The sequence below is a fragment of the Hoplias malabaricus genome, chromosome 7 (assembly GCF_029633855.1).
Source record: "Hoplias malabaricus isolate fHopMal1 chromosome 7, fHopMal1.hap1, whole genome shotgun sequence".
NCBI lineage: Eukaryota > Metazoa > Chordata > Actinopteri > Characiformes > Erythrinidae > Hoplias > Hoplias malabaricus.
Window position 1 is genome coordinate 9,183,240 of NC_089806.1, and position 17,506 is coordinate 9,200,745.

The 17,506-nt window shown below is 44.0% G+C and overlaps 1 protein-coding gene across 4 annotated transcripts in view; it reads right to left on the bottom strand.

Moving 5' to 3' along the window:
* Nucleotides 1–704: 704 nt before the first annotated feature.
* The window catches only part of kif13bb (kinesin family member 13Bb), a 52,493-nt gene continuing 35,691 nt past the window's right edge, over nucleotides 705–17,506 (bottom strand). For 2 of the 4 annotated variants that reach the window (XM_066676504.1, XM_066676502.1), the window contains 14 exons: nucleotides 17,427–17,506; nucleotides 17,277–17,332; nucleotides 17,029–17,147; nucleotides 15,502–15,678; nucleotides 14,790–14,882; nucleotides 14,137–14,286; nucleotides 13,942–14,019; nucleotides 13,791–13,844; nucleotides 13,551–13,647; nucleotides 11,816–11,952; nucleotides 9,929–9,991; nucleotides 9,434–9,589; nucleotides 5,509–6,589; nucleotides 705–4,264 (listed from right to left, as the gene is read on the bottom strand). The exon at nucleotides 17,427–17,506 is cut by the window's right edge and continues 47 nt beyond it. In XM_066676504.1, the coding sequence (XP_066532601.1) occupies nucleotides 4,026–4,264; nucleotides 5,509–6,589; nucleotides 9,434–9,589; nucleotides 9,929–9,991; nucleotides 11,816–11,952; nucleotides 13,551–13,647; nucleotides 13,791–13,844; nucleotides 13,942–14,019; nucleotides 14,137–14,286; nucleotides 14,790–14,882; nucleotides 15,502–15,678; nucleotides 17,029–17,147; nucleotides 17,277–17,332; nucleotides 17,427–17,506 (2,580 nt within the window). In that variant the 3' untranslated portion in view covers nucleotides 705–4,025. The remainder of the gene's footprint in view (nucleotides 4,265–5,508; nucleotides 6,590–9,433; nucleotides 9,590–9,928; nucleotides 9,992–11,815; nucleotides 11,953–13,550; nucleotides 13,648–13,790; nucleotides 13,845–13,941; nucleotides 14,020–14,136; nucleotides 14,287–14,789; nucleotides 14,883–15,501; nucleotides 15,679–17,028; nucleotides 17,148–17,276; nucleotides 17,333–17,426) is intronic. The other 2 variants (XM_066676503.1, XM_066676505.1) reach the window with 2 other exon arrangements.

Sequence of the window (17,506 nt, forward strand, 5' to 3'; positions counted from 1 at the left end):
AATAACTATAACTTAAAAATATCTAATAAATAACCTGTATTCAAGTAAGTTTGCTCTCAGTCATTGTATGTCCCATTTAAGAATTTAGTGCCTTTTTTGGACAGTAGACTGTTCTGTAATTAAACTGTAGTATATATATGAGCGTTTTTGTACAGTTTCTTTGTTTAAAATGACTTTTTTTAAAACTTGTGTTTATTTTAGTATTGTATCTACTAGAGAATAAAGGTATATTGATGAACAGAGTCCTTCCTGTCTTTCATTCTCTGCCACCTGCCAAACAAGTGCACATTTTAATAATAATAAAAAAAAACATTAAAATTGAATAATTTTGTAAAATGAGACTTGAGACGTAACAGGTAGGTAGGTGTCGCTGTCACACAGCTCCAGGGGCCTGGAGGTTGTGGGTTCAATTCCCGCTCCGGGTGACTGTCTGTGAGGAGTGTGGTGTGTTCTCTCTGTGTCTGCGTGGGTTTCCTCTGGGTGACTGTCTGTGAGGAGTGTGGTGTGTTCTCTCTGTGTCTGCGTGGGTTTCCTCCGGGTGACTGTCTGTGAGGAGTGTGGTGTGTTCTCTCTGTGTCTGCGTGGGTTTCCTCCGGGTGACTGTCTGTGAGGAGTGTGGTGTGTTCTCTCTGTGTCTGCGTGGGTTTCCTCCCACGGTCCAAAAACACACGTTGGTAGGTGGATTGGTGACTCAAAAGTGTCCGTAGGTGTGAGTGTGTGAGTGAATGTGTGTGTCTGTGTTGCCCTGTGAAGGACTGGCGCCCCCTCCAGGGTGTATTCCTGCCTTGCGCCCAATGATTCCAGGTAGGCTCTGGACCCACCGCGACCCTGAACTGGATAAGGGTTACAGATAATGAATGAATGAATGAATAACAGGCAACATTTAATGTTTAACAAAACAGATCAATAGATTCATCTGGAGAATAAATTACAGAGGAAACATTACATTTATCAGTGATTTAAAGAAAACCCAAAACTGGAAAGATGGTGCTGTTGTGAGAATCCCACTCCACTTTTAGCCAAACGAACAGTAATATTCCAGTTGTTTTTCCAGCAGCTTTAAAACGACAGTGACTTCACTTCCTGTTGTAAACTTACTAAACTTTATATCATTTGAAAACTGCAGCTTGTGATGAACAAAGCTTACGATGCTCTAAAAACCTGCCAAAAATGTGTTCCATCACTTTTCATTTAAAAGTTAAGTGTGACGCAGCATGAATTGGCTTTTCAACTTAAACCTGTGTAGTTCTGACCGTATGTGGTTTCTTTCTTCTTAATTTTACAAACTTAAAAAGAACTAAAATGTGAATATTGCTCTCAGTCAACTACTGAAATTAGAAGATGATGATGATGATGAGCAGATGTAGTGTTTCAGATATAAAAACAAGGCCTTTGTGGAGACTCGGGCATGACATTCAAGCCCTTTTTCAAACAGCAACACACTTTAAACCTTACACAATTCAGACTAAGAAACACACGCCAGTGACATTACACATAAAACAATATAAAAAAACAGTTTAAAAACCAACCTCCACAAGATCCCACAATTCAAACTCATTTAAATAAACCAGCCCCTCTCAAAAAATCACATTCAGAAGCCTCCCGCCTTTGGGCAGTGCAGGTTTCTCCCACTCGAACCTGAGCACTGATTACGATGCTTAGTTTTACAGCCCCAGAATAAGCCATTAACATTATTGTTATTATTGTTTTAAAATGGTGAAACATCATCGGTATTAGTCCAAAACTAGGTTTGATCCTAGCTACGTCTAACTACGTTATTCGTTGATCACCACTGGCATTTCTGTTTAATTTGACAGTAATCGTAGACTTTAAAATAAATAATACCAAGCCAATCCTAACGCTGGAGAACTCCACCGCTCTGACTCCAATAGGTCCCTGAGATTCACCAAAAAAGACAATCCAGAGTCGAAACAATGACAGCAGCCATCATTTAAGGCACTTTCTGTACAACACTGAAGAGTGCAGTAGGAGGGTTGAATATTCAACCACATTCATCGCCAGGAGAGAGTCGGCACAAGGCACTGTGGTTTGGCCTGTAACACTGAGCTTGGATCGTGGAGCATTAAACAGTACCATTACTCTCCGTCAGTGTAGTGACAGCGGGTGGATCTCAGAACCCTTCCGTGATGTCTCCTGACTGAGTTATCGCTTCTAAAACACGTTTGTTGTTGATTTCCTCGCCCTTCACAGGGAAGAAAGTCCGAGAAACAAAGGAATGAGATCCACCCACTGAGGAACATTAGGCCGAAGCTACACCTGCAGCACTGGGAGCGTGTCTCTGTTAGTGGTTTGGTTGTTTGTTTGTTTACACACTGCTTTGTAAAAAGCATCAAGATTTTCGTAGATTAGGCACTTTTTTCCAAGAACAAAAGCCCTCACGATCATTTGGAAAACACCACAACACACACACAGTAACTGAACACCAGTCTCTGAGAGTCTCGCCTCTTTACACAGCGTCCTGCATCACAGTACAACACAGTACTCAGTCCAGGGGCGGATACATCACACAAGGCCACGTTTTCCCAGTTTCCTGGATGAGGTGATGTGGCCAGATCCCTAAAGGATCCCTTTTTTAATGTTAAAACCATTGCATTAATGAACCGTAACAACGGTCAACAAGCGTAAATCCACACTGGCCTCCCTGGTGACTAAAGCTCTACCTAGCCCCACTGGTACCGTTAATGCATGCTCAGCGCCACCAGTTCCATGTCTGAATTAAATAAACATAATATTTGATCTATTTTAAATTTTTACGTAATCAAACGTAACTTCTGTTCATTATTTAGTTCCCGCAGTTATCTTTCCTTTACTCGAAACCATTTATCGTCATCATCGGAAAATCACTTGGAGTCCAGGCTGTAGGGTGGAGGACTAATGTCCTGGAGTCCAGACTCTCACAAAGAGCTATGCTCAAGCTTCCTCTACCCACCTGTGTTACTCAGAATGGCTGAGTGTGAGCAAATGTATGGGGCTGGACTAGTCTTTCACAGAAGCCTGTTTGGGAAATTTAAAGACAGCAGTGTTTAGTACACGGTTCATTAGTGTGTCGTTACTGTTTCGTGTATAATTTTGTTCCAAAAACACCACATTGAAAAGAGATTGTTAGGTTTGATTGCAGAGTTTCATTTTGACACAGAAGAGGGATGTTTATCTCCAGGGAATGTGTCTTAATTGCATTGTGTGTGTGTGTGTGTGTGTGTGTGTGTGTGTGGGGGGGGGGGGGGGGGGGGGGAGTGTTGTCAGGGCAAAATTATGCAACAAGTGTGTGAGCAATCAACTGTAGTGAAGACATAGAGAAGGGAGCGGAACTGTGTCGGGAAACCCTGAATGTTCATCCTTTTCCCAGGAATCGTTTTGTTGATGTCATTTGCCTATGTACACAGTCTAAAGGACACACAGCAGCTTCAAAGGAGGATACGTCAGTGTACGTGACACAGGTGTGTACACCCCCAGAAGGGATGGTCAACCTGGAGTCGTCACTCCTTGCTTTAATCCCCACCTCAGGTCACCGTCTGTGAGGAGTGGTGTGTTCTCCCTGTGTGTGTGTGTGTGTAACTGTGTGATACTGTCCACAGTTGATAGGTATGAGTGTATGAATGACTGGGTGAGTGTGTGATCCACTGTGACGTCCAGGGTGTGTTCCTGGCTTGCGCTCAGTGACTCCAGGTAGGCTCAGGGACACCCATCCCCACCCTGATCAGATGAAGCCATTTCAGAAAACGAATGACTAATTAAACTGCGTATCTTCAGAAAGATTCCAAATAAAAACAAAGAGTTTAAGGCCGTGGACGAATGTGAGTTTCCTGGCCCTGTTTAGAGACGGTGATTGGGTGCAGGAGCATCATGGGTGTGTTTTAAAGGACAATGATGTGATTGACGTTGATCTGATGAAGATGGCGAGGATCAGTTCTCTCTCGTTTTTTGCTCCAGCTCCTCCCCGAAGGTGGAAGGTGGAAGTCAGGAGCAGGAGTAAAACATTCTGGACACAGCCCAGTTTTTTTCATTCAGCTGTTCCAGGACTTCCTGTTCTCTCCTCTGCGTGCCCCCGCCGGTCCCTCATTCTTAGCCAAAGCAGTCAGAGCCGCTAGGTTCGGGCTAGAGCCTGAGAGGTTCTGTTTACGCTTCTGTCTTCGACGTTTAGCCGTCCCCGAAGCACGACACACTCTGTCCGGTCTCACCATAACACCGTATCCAGGGTTACAGTGGAAGTAGTATCGCCCACCCACCGAGCCATCGTTTTTACCTGAGGAAGAGAGTAGCGTTATATAATTATTAATTATAATCATATAAACAAGATAAGATGTAAAATATCCTATGCCAATCCATTAGCGCTTCACCACACTCTCTTCCTACCTGAGGCCACCAAAATTCCTGTTGAATCCTACACCTCAACACCTCCAGAAGGCTAAACAGTGAAGTCTAGTGCCCCAGACCCACCCCCCTCTAAGATAGCTTTACAGTCCTACCTTACCCTTAAGTGTCAACAACCATAAATCCACACTGGCCTCCCTGGTGACTAAAGCTCTACCTAGCCCCACTGGCACCATTAATGCATGCTCAGTGCCACCAGTTCCATGTGAACTTCACATGCTACATCACTAACAACTCCAGTAGCATCTCAACAGTGGATTTCCACAAGTAATCTGTGCTCTCCTTATCCATTACAGCTGTAATGAGCAATATTAGAAACTGGCCAGGTCCCTTAAATTCAAACATTCATTTTATGTTCTGGGCGGCACGGTGGTGCAGCAGGTTAGTGTCGCAGTCACACAACTCCAGGGACCTGGAGGTTGTGGGTTCGAGTCCCGCTCCGGGTGACTGTCTGTGAGGAGTGTGGTGTGTTCTCCCTGTGTCTGCGTGGGTTTCCTCCGGGTGACTGTCTGTGAGGAGTGTGGTGTGTTCTCCCTGTGTCTGCGTGGGTTTCCTCCGGGTGACTGTCTGTGAGGAGTGTGGTGTGTTCTCCCTGTGTCTGCGTGGGTTTCCTCCGGGTGACTGTCTGTGAGGAGTGTGGTGTGTTCTCCCTGTGTCTGCGTGGGTTTCCTCCGGGTGACTGTCTGTGAGGAGTGTGGTGTGTTCTCCTCGTGTCCGCCTGGGTTTCCTCCGGGTGTCTGTCTGTGAGGAGTGTGGTGTGTTCTCCCTGTGTCCGCGTGGGTTTCCTCTGGGTGCTCTGGTTTCCTCCCACAGTCCAAAAAACCACGTTGGTAGGTGGATTGGCGACTCAAAAGTGTCCGTAGGTGTGAGTGTGTGAGTGAATGTGTGAGTGTGTGTGTCGCCCTGTGAAGGACTGCCATTCCGGGGAGGCTCTGGACCCACCACCACCCTGAACTGGGTAAGCGCTTACAGACAATGAATGAATGATGCAACATACGTTTATTGGTCTTTTGCAGAATATTTCCATTATATTAATTCAGCTCCATTAAAAGTTGTTTTTTTTTGAAAGCCACTTTACTCTGTAGAAGGTAAAGACAGAAAATATTAAAGGTTTACCTGCTGGTACATCCAGCTCCACACCGACCCAGATGCCCTCGGCAAAGTCAGTCGGCCCCACGTAGCGCACTGTTCCATTTTTGTTGCTGCCCACCGTTACGTACTCGTCCTCCTTCAGCCAGTCGGGGACAGGTCCTTCCTCATGGATGTCCTCTGTGTCAGACAGGATCTCCAGCTTCTCCAGTGGGTCACTGAGGCCTGACAGAGGATCGATGGCTTCTTTAACCTCTTCTTCCTTCACCTCATGAAGGATTCCTTTAAACGACTTCAGGCCAGAGGCCTTCACCTTCTGGATTTTGAATGGATTTGATGCGGTCAGAGCCGTCTGTGTCCGAAGACCCTGCGCCGGAGGCTGAACTGACTGCTCTTGTTTTACTGAAGGGTCTTCCTCAGGAAGAGGATCTGGGGTCTTTATTTGCGCTGGAGGTGAGGCCTCTGAGGCCTTGGCTTGTGTGTTATTATCAGGAGATGAAGCTGACAAGACAGTCAGGAGATCCTCCTGAGAATCCTGGTAGCTGGATGTTTGGTTTTTTGATGGAGAGCTATGCAGGGGAATCTTAGGAGAATCCTGTTGGTTGGGTGGATTTATTATAGGTTTTTGCTGTGTGTCTTTTGAAGAAACACTGGTGTCAGCTGAGGCCACAGGGGGCGATGTTTCTGAAAATGAAGTTGTCAATTTTGCATCAGAGTCTTCAGAAGCTGCACCTTGAAGAGCAGGACGTTCTTGAGTAGTAAACTTTGAGCCATTGTCCTCCATTTTTCCCTGGTCCTTCATCTCGGCCATTTCAGACTCTTCTTCTTTACCTTGCTCTGGACCATGGTTTGAAGTGATGTCAACCTCTACAGCAGCGTAACTCTCCGGTCCCTTTTTGTCTGGGGTTTCCGGACTCTCCTCAGGTTCCTGTGGCTCCACGCTGGACTCAGATAGTGACAGAGTTGCAGTGGAGACACTGGTGGAGATGTAGCCGCTGGATGCACTGCTCACAGGGCTTTGGGTGGGGTCCTCAGTCTCAGACTGAACATGAGGAGAAGTCTCCACAAACTGGGACGGGTCTCTGGTTTTACTTTCTGTGACCAGGGTCTGAAAAACCAAGGAAAAGAGCAGATAGATTTGAAGGCATCATGTACCAGGAGGATTTATTCTGAGATTAGAAAAGATTGAAAATTAAACAAACTGCACCATTAACAAGCATTGCCAGATTTGACAGGTTATGGAAAATTATAAATTACAATGCTATTTACAAATCAATGTTCTTGAATATTAAGAAATAAAGAGCATGGAATTAGGAGGGAAAAAAAAGACTGGCAAATAGAACAGTGAGATAACAAGAAGGGCGCCACGGTGGTGCAGCAGGTTAGTGTCGCAGTCACACAGCTCCAGGGACCTGGAGGTTGTGGGTTCGAATCCTGCTCTGGATGACTGTCTGTGAGGAGGGTGGTGTGTTCTCCCTGTGTCTGTGTGGGTTTCCTCCGGGTGCTCCGGTTTCCTCCCACAGTCCAAAAACACACGTTGGTAGGTGGATTGGTGACTCAAAAGTATCCGTAGGTGTGAGTGAATGTGTGTGTGTGTTGCCCTGTGAAGGACTGGCGCCCCCTCCAGGGTGTATTCCTGCCTTGCGCCCAATGATTCCAGGTAGGCTCTGGACCCACCGCGACCCTGAATTGGATAAGCAGTTACAGATAATGAATGAATGAATGATAATAAGAAGACATTTAGCTAATAGTTGATTCTGCAGGTAGTACGCACTAGTTGTTGTTTAGCGGCGCCCTAAAAGTCATCTAAAAGAAACCTGAAGTTGTTAAATGTTCGACAAGCACAGAATCTTTCTTTTACTCTGGAGAACAGCATTGTAGTCTTTGTTGTCAAAATATTTCTTGGACTAGTTTTAGTATCGACTTAACACTTTCCCCCACTCCATAAACATATTTAATGCATTTCGATGTTATGCATTAGATTTCAAATGTTTGGAATCACTTCCCTTATGAACAATTGCTTTTATTTTAATTATACTCTAGAGGACTACAAAAATTACACACATTTCACACAAGTAAAACACACACACACATATATATATATTACATTAAGTGTAATTGTGAGCAAGAGATCTGTGAGGTTTGATTATCTGTTAGTTTTGTTAGTTTTATTCTCAAACGTACTGAGTCCTTATTTCTAATTAGTTATAATCTGTGAAGTTGTAGAGTTTCAGCGTTAGAACAGAATCACTGCACACACTGAACTGCAATTTTTTTTTTTAACATTTCAAAACAGTGAAACCAAACTTTTGAACCCAGGGGAGCAGATATAAGCATGTCTATGGCCTAAGAGGCAACTAACAATAAGCTGCATTTAGAAAACGTACGTACCCTTAGTCACTGAAACTGTCCTTTACTCCGCCGTAATGAAAGGGTAAAGCTCAGTGACACGTCAGAAACTTACATTGTGTGTATATTTCTTGTAGTGATGTACTGAGTTCAAAATTCTAGGCCAGAATTTAACCTTTAGCCCCTTTTTCCCCAAAGCAGATAACAAAATATAACAGCAATAAAAAATATATATAAAAAACTAATTTAATAAAATGGGCGGCACGGTGGTGCAGCAGGTTAGTGTCGCAGTCACGCAGCTCTAGGGGCCTAGAGGTTGTGGGTTCAATTCCCGCTCTGGGTGACTGTCTGTGAGGAGTGTGGTGTGTTCTCCCTGTGTCTGCGTGGGTTTCCTCCGGGTGACTGTCTGTGAGGAGTGTGGTGTGTTCTCCCTGTGTCTGCGTGGGTTTCCTCCGGGTGCTCCGGTTTCCTCCCACAGTCCAAAAACACACGTTGCAGGTGGATTGGCGACTCAAAAAAGTGTCCGAATGTGTCTGTGTTGCCCTGTGAAGGACTGGCGCCCCCTCCTGGGTGTGTTCCTGCCTTGCGCCCAATGATTCCAGGTAGGCTCTGGACCCACCGCGACCCTGAACTGGATAAGGGTTACAGATAATGAATGAATGAATGAATTAATAATTTAATAAAATGATTACAATTTGCACAAAATACTGTACATGGCAGTGCTCAATCAAAAAATGTATATATTTTTTTTTTTGCTTTTTTCAGATATTTAGTTTCAAATGCACGTAGCAACATATCAACCTGCTGCACAACTTAAAGATGATATATTGTGAAAATAGAAAAATTTTGGGTGTACTACCATAGCCTCCCAGGCCAGAAACTGATCTTTAGTTGGTCCCTGACAAAAGTGGGCGGGCACACGTAATCTTCTGGGAATTAATGAGTAAGTAACTCAGTAAGTTTTAGATCCCACCTCCTCGCCCGACTCTCTAAAGCCACAGTGCTGGACCCGCGGTTAATGTGAGACCGCAAAGACAAAGTAAACAGAGTAAAACGAACACAAGTATGAAGACAACAGAGTAGTGTTTAAATATGAAGAAAACAAGAAGAGAGAAGAAGGATAACAGAGTGAAACTGACTAAAAGACAGCGTTTCTGGTCCTCTCCCTCCCCACTCCTGGGTCCCGTGCTCACTCTCCAAAACTTGTCGTTCTGACCAAGGCTCTTGAGACTGGTTATAAATTTGCTGTGTTTTTGATCCTTAAGGTGTTTTGACCAAAGACCCCAGAACAGTGTTCACTTGTGGAAAATGGAGTAGAATACGTCCTCTTTAAAGTGGTGAAAACTTCAAACTTTGTAATAAAAAGCACTGTCCCTTATTTTAATACTTCACATAAACACTGGATATAAATCTCTGGACTCACAGGAGCTCTAAAATGAACATACAGTGCTGGTTATCAACAGTTAGATCTATTTAATCTGTCATTTTCAGTGAAACTTTCTGCCAAAAACATCCATAATTTCCCATGTTCAGGTAACTCCGATAACACGAGAGAGCAGCACAGGTGAAGCTCTGGAAATGGAAGAATATCTGTGTTTGTTACCTGGGTATGAGATGTGTTTTCTCTGCTGGTGCCTGATGCCTCAGAGACCTGTGATGATTTTTGCTCCTCGGGTGAAGAGGAAGGTGTAGCTGAAAATACTGCAGTCTCCACATTTTCTACAAGGAAGTGTTGTGGTACTGAATTTTCCTCAGGACCCTGTGGATACCATGATATTACACAGCAGTCCATAATAACACCTTATAAAAACGTGTATGATAACAACCAATTAGTTACTATTGGGACAAAACTTAACATCTCTGAAATGGTAAATTTACAAGAAAAAAGAGAAAGAACATCTAGTCCTCTCTCGAACCGCTTCTGATTATCCATTCCCCATGAGATCAAAGCACTGTGTGAAGGACAGCTGCAGTTGTCAAATTTTGCCTCAAAAAAAACAAAACCCAAACGAAATTGGAGATAGAAGCTTTGTCCCAAAAGTAACAGTGAAGTTTTCCAATCTTCTCTTTGTGTGGCCTTTAATAAGATGGAACGTACCAGTTTAGGACTACTGAGGTTCTCCTCGAGACTTGCAGACTGGACGATAATACGGGGAACACTCTGCCAAAGGTTCGACAAAAGACTTTCAATATAAATAAATATTGGAATAAAAATATTTCAGGTTCCACATTTCTTTTTTAAATTCTTCCCTGATAAAACCCATGATTGTTTCTGACGTCCACAAGCAAATAAAAACAATTTAAGCAATGGTTTAATCCCCTAAATTGAAGAGGGTTTTTTTTTTGTTATCTTAAGACTGAATTATTTAAGATTGAATTATTGTTTATTGTTGTTTCAACTTCAAAATAAGTTTTTAACTCAGTTTAACTTCAGAGTAAGATATTTTTGGGGTCCTTCCAGTTTAAGGGGCTAAAGAAAGCAGTATAATCACAGACTAGTGGAAATTTGTACAATTATCGTTTAATCTCTGGATAGATTTACTTTGAGATGATGAGGACAATGGGTGTGAAAATCAACACAAAAATGATTAATGAGCATAGGTTCAGTTCACGTCAAAAACCTTTAAATGTTTATTTATATCTACGCAGGCAAGGGACTACTGTATCTTCAGAAAAATTGATTTATTAAACATTGTATCATCAGAAAGGGAAAGAGGTTTTAAGATGTTATTTATTGGAATGAATGTTTTGCCTCGTGAACATTTAAGGAACATTGATTCCGCCTTTCAATTTCATGACATTTTTGATTTGAGTTTTGTGAAGCCAACACCTACTGGACCTCCCCCAAACATGTCTAGCACTACTACTCTGTCCCTCACTGGGTCCTCCTTATCCACCTCTGAGGACATCACCTGAAAAACAACCACTGTCACCTGTTCAGGCCAAAATATACAGTCTAACGCAAAGGCTTGGGTGCCCTGGTTAGATCACGTTTAGAAATGATCCTCTACAGAGAACACACTTCTAGACCATTGAACAGGCCAAACATTTCAGAAAAATGGCATTTAAGTTTGTCCCCTGCTGAGAAGGTGTTAACATACTACGACTGAGTAAACCAAACTTTTGCACACAACAGTAATTTAGTTTTTTTTTTTTAAACTGTTGGCTTACTATTCTGTTATTTTATACAAACGTATTTTGGGAATTCTCATTAGTCTGCCTTATGTTAGTGCTATTTTAAACTTCTCGTGTTCTTATAAGGCAGCACGGTGGCGCAGCAGGTAGTGTCGCAGTCACGCAGCTCCAGGGACCTGGAGGTTGTGGGTTCGAGTGAGGAGTTGGTGTGTTCTCCCTGTGTCTGCGTGGGTTTCCTCCGGGTGACTGTCTGTGTGGTGTGTTCTCCCTGTGTCCGCGTGGGTCTCCTCCGGGTGCTCCGGTCTCCTCCCACAGTCCAAAAACAAACGTTGGTAGGTGGATTGACGACTCAAAATTGTCCGTAGTGTGTGAGTGTGTGCTGCCCTGTGAAGGACTGGCGCCCCCTCCAGGGTGTGTTCCTGCCTTGCGCCCAATGATTCCAGGTAGGCTCTGGACCCACCGTGACCCTGAACTGGATAAGGGTTACAGATATGAATGAATGAATGTTCTTATAAGTTTGTCCTTGTGCAGAAGATATTAACACAAACCGGTTCATCGACGAGAACATTCTTTGAAATGAGGTTGAATAAGTCGTGTGGTTGTTGGTGTAACATAGTGAATAACACTGCTAGAGTCTACACAAAAGAACTGGGGTTCATATCCCTGCCAATGTATATCACATTACTTTATGCCATGATAGGTCTTTGGATAAGGCATTTTACACTATACATTACAACTGTCTCTGGATGAGAAGATCTGTACACTGCTGTACACACAAATGTAACAACGTCATTATGTAAAATTATATGTAAATATACAACAAATGTAAATGAATACGAAGAATCCTTACCTGCTCCTGTGAGACAGGAGGAGCGCTCAGGTCCTTCTTCTCTTCTCTCTTAGAGAGCAAGGACTTCAGCATTTTGGGCATGGGTGTCACCAGAGCCTTAACTGGGGAGAAATAAGAAGCAGCCAATCCTGAGAGTCCTGCAGAGAGGGAGGAGACAGGGAGCAGCAGAGTTTACAGAAAGAGAGAGAGAGACAGTGCAACAGAGAACCAGCTTAGGAAAACCAATAGCAGGAACCAATAGAAAGGCACAGTAACACCAATTAAGCAGATTACGCACTGCAGGAGAAAGTGCTACAGCACAATAAAGACAGGGGCATTATTACTGACGGTGGTGCAGCAGGTAGTGTCGCAGTCACACAGCTCCTGGAGGTTGTGGGTTCGATTCCCACTCCGGGTGAATGTCTGTGAGGAGTGTGGTGTGTTCTCCCTGTGTCTGTGTGGGTTTTCTCCAGGTGACTGTCTGTGAGGAGTGTGGTGTGTTCTCCCTGTGTCCGCGTGGGTTTCCTCCGGGTGACTGTCTGTGAGGAGTGTGGTGTGTTCTCCCCGTGTCTGCGTGGGTTTCCGCCGGGTGCTCCGGTTTCCTCCCACAGTCCAAAAAACACACGTTGGTAGATGGATTGGCGACTCAAAAGTGTCCGTAGATGTAAGTGTGTGTGTGTGTGTGTGTGTGTGTGTGTGTGTGTGTTGCCCTGCGAAGGACTGGCGCCCCCTCCAGGGTGTATTCCCGCCTTGCGCCCAATGATTCCAGGTAGGCTCTGGACCCACCGCGACCCTGAACTGGATAAGGGTTACAGATAATGAATGAATGAATGAATTAATTAATTAATTATTACTGACTTGACAGGAGACAGTGGCAGAATACATCTGAGTATTAAGTATTTTAATTTGGCAAATCAGCCCAAATGTAGCCAATCAACCAAGACACGTTTGGTGCAGGAAGAACGACTGTTGTACGAAGTGTTGAAATGTTTAGCCAATCAATATGACACAACAATCCAGTTAAACCTTCTGAACGAACGACTGTAAAAAACTTCAAAAACCATTACTTGTTTGGTATAGTGTTTAATACAGAAACTTCTAACTTACTGCTCGTTATTGTAAGTTCTCTAACGAAGTTTTAAATGTTATGAAGCGTATTTTCACTTCTAAAAGAGAGAATCACAGTGCATCTAATGCCTGGCTTTTTCCCATTATCCCTAAAGTCACAGCAGAGGCTGGTGGCTAAAAGCTTGTTGTAGTTTCAGTGCAAAACTAAAAAAAGTAACCAACCAAGTGTCCAAGAGAGCACAACCGGGTGTGTGGATGAACCGCGAAGTAGCGAGGGATTACTGTACACAGTAGTTGTGAAAGCCTTTCAGTCGATTAGTGCTGACAGATATAAGGGTTTATCCTCTAACCGTGTGTGATTTGAACTGAGGATAGCTGGAACACAGTCTGTGCTGTGGTGTTTAGCCTGTTATCCCACTTGTCTAAGCCTAGACGAATAGCTAATAATATAATAACGGTGCTCCAGTAACACTGTGTTAGTGTCCGTTTGAAAAGAAGCGGCTGTTGGCTTCACGTGCCCCACAGGAAGCTTGTGCTGGATTTACCCTCCCAGGCTGGTGGCATTTTGTGTGACTGATATGTGGCTTTATTAAATCCAAGCAGAAGAACAGGTGAACCGGAAAACATCCAGAAACTGCAGTGAACAGCTGAAGCTGAGGGAATAGTGGAGTTGTCTAAGGGGAGTTACCTGGCTCTGGACTCTGGCTTTGGGACAGTTCTGAGTGAGATGTGCTTTTTAAAGATGAATGTGGTGAAGTATTGTCCTGGTATCTGTCCCAAACTCCCTGAAGTCAGAGAACACAGAGACACGTTTAAAAACACTTCTTTCACATGGTGTATTCAACTTATAGATGACAGAACGTATCATCTGTAATCTTTTAAAAACCTTTACAGAACTTCAACTCATAATTACTCAGAATTGTCTTACTTTACTTTGAGCGGGCTCGTGGTTGAGGGGAATATCTTGCTTGCCCCCAGAGAGCTGTTCACAGTGGACAGGAGACAGAGATTACTATTTCAGTGGTGTGTACAGTTAAATGTCTTGAAATGATCAAGTTTAACAGGCGCTTATCACTCACTCTGTTTACATTAGGAGAACTCAGACAGCGTCTGTGAATTTTTCCTTTGTTTGCAAGCTGCTCCTTTACCGTCACTTCCTGCACACACACACACACACACACACACACACACACACACATACAATCCTTTACATTTTATCAAAACCTCACGACACATGGACCAGTAGAAGTTGTGTAAAAAATACATGTCCGTGCCTGTCTGAGTCTGTCGAGAGTGAGGATATTCTCTACAGACAGTACGCTCTGCAGGTATTTCTCAATGGCTGCTTCACTGTCTTCCGCTGGTTTCTCAGTGTTGGCCGCCAGCCGGGCCAGCATCTCTCTGTCCTCCAGACCCTGCATGTCCTACACACAGCATGTGTACATAACAACAATGACAAAACAGCTTCATCAGTGGGAGAGCTGTCAACATCAACTTTCTCTTAACTGTGTAATGGTCTATAGCATGGTCTCGATCATAAGGGTCCAGGGGCATTGTTGTAAACCTGTAACATTGTTATAGGTTTATAAAGTACTGTTTACTTTTAAAAAAAGTTTTCTTGTGAAATTCCCAATAAGTTTGATGTGTCACATGACCCTCTTCCCATTGAAAACACAAAAGTTGGATCCAAAATGGCCGACTTCAAAATGGCCGCCATGGTCACCACCCATCTTGAAAAGTTTCCCCCCTCCCATATACTAATGTGTCACAAACAGGAAGTTAATATCACCAACCATTCCCATTTTATTAAGGTGTATCCATATAAATGGCCCACCCTGTATATAGAAACTTAGCTACAAGAGTCAGGTTCTAATTCAGTTATATTGTTGTCAGCAAAGTCAACACAAAACTCAAAAAAGTGCAGTACCCCTGGGATGTTGGAAACGATCTCAAAGGTGACCCCACAGCCTGGGATAGTGCTCCGTGCAGACATCCGCTTCAGCAAACTTTTAGCAAACCCCTGAAGCAGAAAGCAACATGTGACCACTCTAAAATTAACACAACCAAATCAGTCAAACCTGTGCGTCTAGTCTTGAGACATTCAAATCACAATTCATATTAGTTCCTGCCGGTGGTAGATCATTCAGTGTTATGGCACCCAAGCTACCTCTTCTCTCAGTACTTCTGCACGTGTAAGTGTCTTCCGTTTTTTTTCCTCTTTGTGTAAAGCAACCTTGGGTATTAGAAAGGCACTATGTAAATGTAACGTAATATTATTATTATTATCACTTCCATACTGCAACAGCCAATACTGAGTAGTAATAAAATAGTCTGTATTCCATAATCTGATTACACAAAATACAAGTAATAATCACAGTTGAACACATTTACTATTAAGGATTACCCCCACTGACGAGTCCCCACTGACACCAGGCATAATCATGTGTTCTGGGTGCCCTTATCATACATGAACAGGTCTAAATCCATAGGTGAAAGGTCACATAATAATCAGTCCTCTCCTGTAAATGCGGGTATTTTTTTTTCTGCAGAGCCATTTATTTTGAAAGTGTTTTTGTGATGCACTTTACTTAAAAATATATTAATGTGCATCTGTGTGTGTGTGTGTGTGTGTGTCTGACCTGTCGAGCTGTGAGGTTGACGCAGATCCTCTTCCGAAGAACCAGCTGCATCTGAGCTGGATGACTGAGGAGGACCACCACACGCACAGTGAGATACACACATTGCTCCGGACCCCCGCCTCGACTCAGTTCAGGGCAGTCATGAACTGTACAGTCCCACGATGCCTCTGCCTTCACCTAAACACACACACACACACACACAATATAGATTTTGGAACATAATAAAAAAGAGACTAAATAAAATGTTCATTTACAATGTTCTTTAGTAATTAAATGAGTATATCACTTGTAATTACAGGCTTATGTAGGAGGAAGAGCCTTTTCTCACAAAGCTCCACAACTCTGGAATAGCCTTCTGGATACTTTTCAGGGCTCAGACACACTCTAGATTGAACACCTATCTTTTCACACAAGCTTTTGGCTGTCTTACTACCACAGTTACAGCTTTTTTAGTTAGCTTTCTGGTAACCACCAACCAGACTGCACTCTCTCTCTCTCTCCTGCTTGTCTATTGCTGGGTTCTCTTGCCTGGCCCATGGATGATTGTTTTGCAGTACAACTTTGACCCTGCTTTACCAAGAACTTACTAACCCCTTTATCTTTATTTTATTTCCCTTGTCTGGTTTTCTTTCACACAGCTCCAGGGATGCGGAGGTTGTGGGTTCGAGCCCCGCTTCGGGTGACTGTCTGTGAGGAGTGTGGTGTGTTCTCCCTGTGTCCGCGTGGGTTTCCTCCGGGTGACTGTCTGTGAGGAGTGTGGTGTGTTCTCCCTGTGTCTGTGTGGGTTTCATCCGGGTGACTGTCTGTGAGGAGTGTGGTGTGTTCTCCCTGTGTCTGCGTTTCGTCCTGGTGACTGTGTGAGTGTGTGTGTTGCCCTGTGAAGGACTGGCGCCCTCTCCAGGGTGTGTTCCTGCCTTGCGCCCAATGATTCCAGGTAGGCTCTGGACCCACCGCGACCCTGAACTGGATAAGGGTTACAGATAATGGATGGTTTTCTTTCTCCTGTCTCTCTCATGCCTCGAGTTTTCCTGTTCCTGCTGCTTCCCTGCTGTTGCCCAAATCCAGACCCTGACCCTGTGTATCCTGTACAAGATCCTGGCCTTGTCTCACCTACAGCATCATGCTTGGCCTTGCACAGATGTTGTTTTATCCCAAATTAACTCCATACCTGCTTTTACCTCCAACAGAACCAATGACAAACTCCTTCCTCATATATCACTAATATTTTAGTATTTCACATTACTATAACTTATTCATCTCCATCACTTTGAATTCTGTTCTGTTCTCAGTTGTGCGCTCCGGTGTCGACCCAAGGAGGGTGGGGTCCCCCCCCCCCCCCCCCCCCCTATGAGTCTTGGTTCCTTCTAAGGTTTCTTTTTCATGCTTTTCCTTGACACTGTTGCTCTTCTGAGGCTTGGACCCGGATCTCTCTAAAGCTGCTTTGTGACAATTTTCTGTTGTGAAAGGCACTATATAAATAAAGTTTGATTGATTGAGTGTCTTGTGGTCTTATGAACCATAACTTACTGCTGTGTCATGCTGCTTTAAGATCTGAAGCTCAAATAAGTCATCGTCATCTTCTCTGTCCAGAACAGCATCCGAACCTCCAGCCACTGGAGCCGACACACTGTCATAAAAATGATCAGCTGTGGACACAGAAACACCAGACAGCCTTAATGTGTACAGAGTATAAACACCGTCTGCCCCACCCTAGATTATTCTGATGAAACTGATGAACCGGAAAATAAGGTGTTTGTATTGAACCTTCAACCCACCACTAAGACCCAGGAACAGGACAGGTATGTGTGTCTCCATCCCAGGGCCAGGAACCCTGCAGGAAGTAGATTGACAGATTAGATTCAGGAAAGAGGAAGTGATGATTTAAAATGTATTTGTTCTGCTGCAGCTGCAGCTTCAGAGCTGACCATTGCGCTGGAGCTCCAGGGATCCCACTGCCAGCAGAGGGCACCAGAACTGCATTCCTCTCCTCCGTCAGGGTCAAACG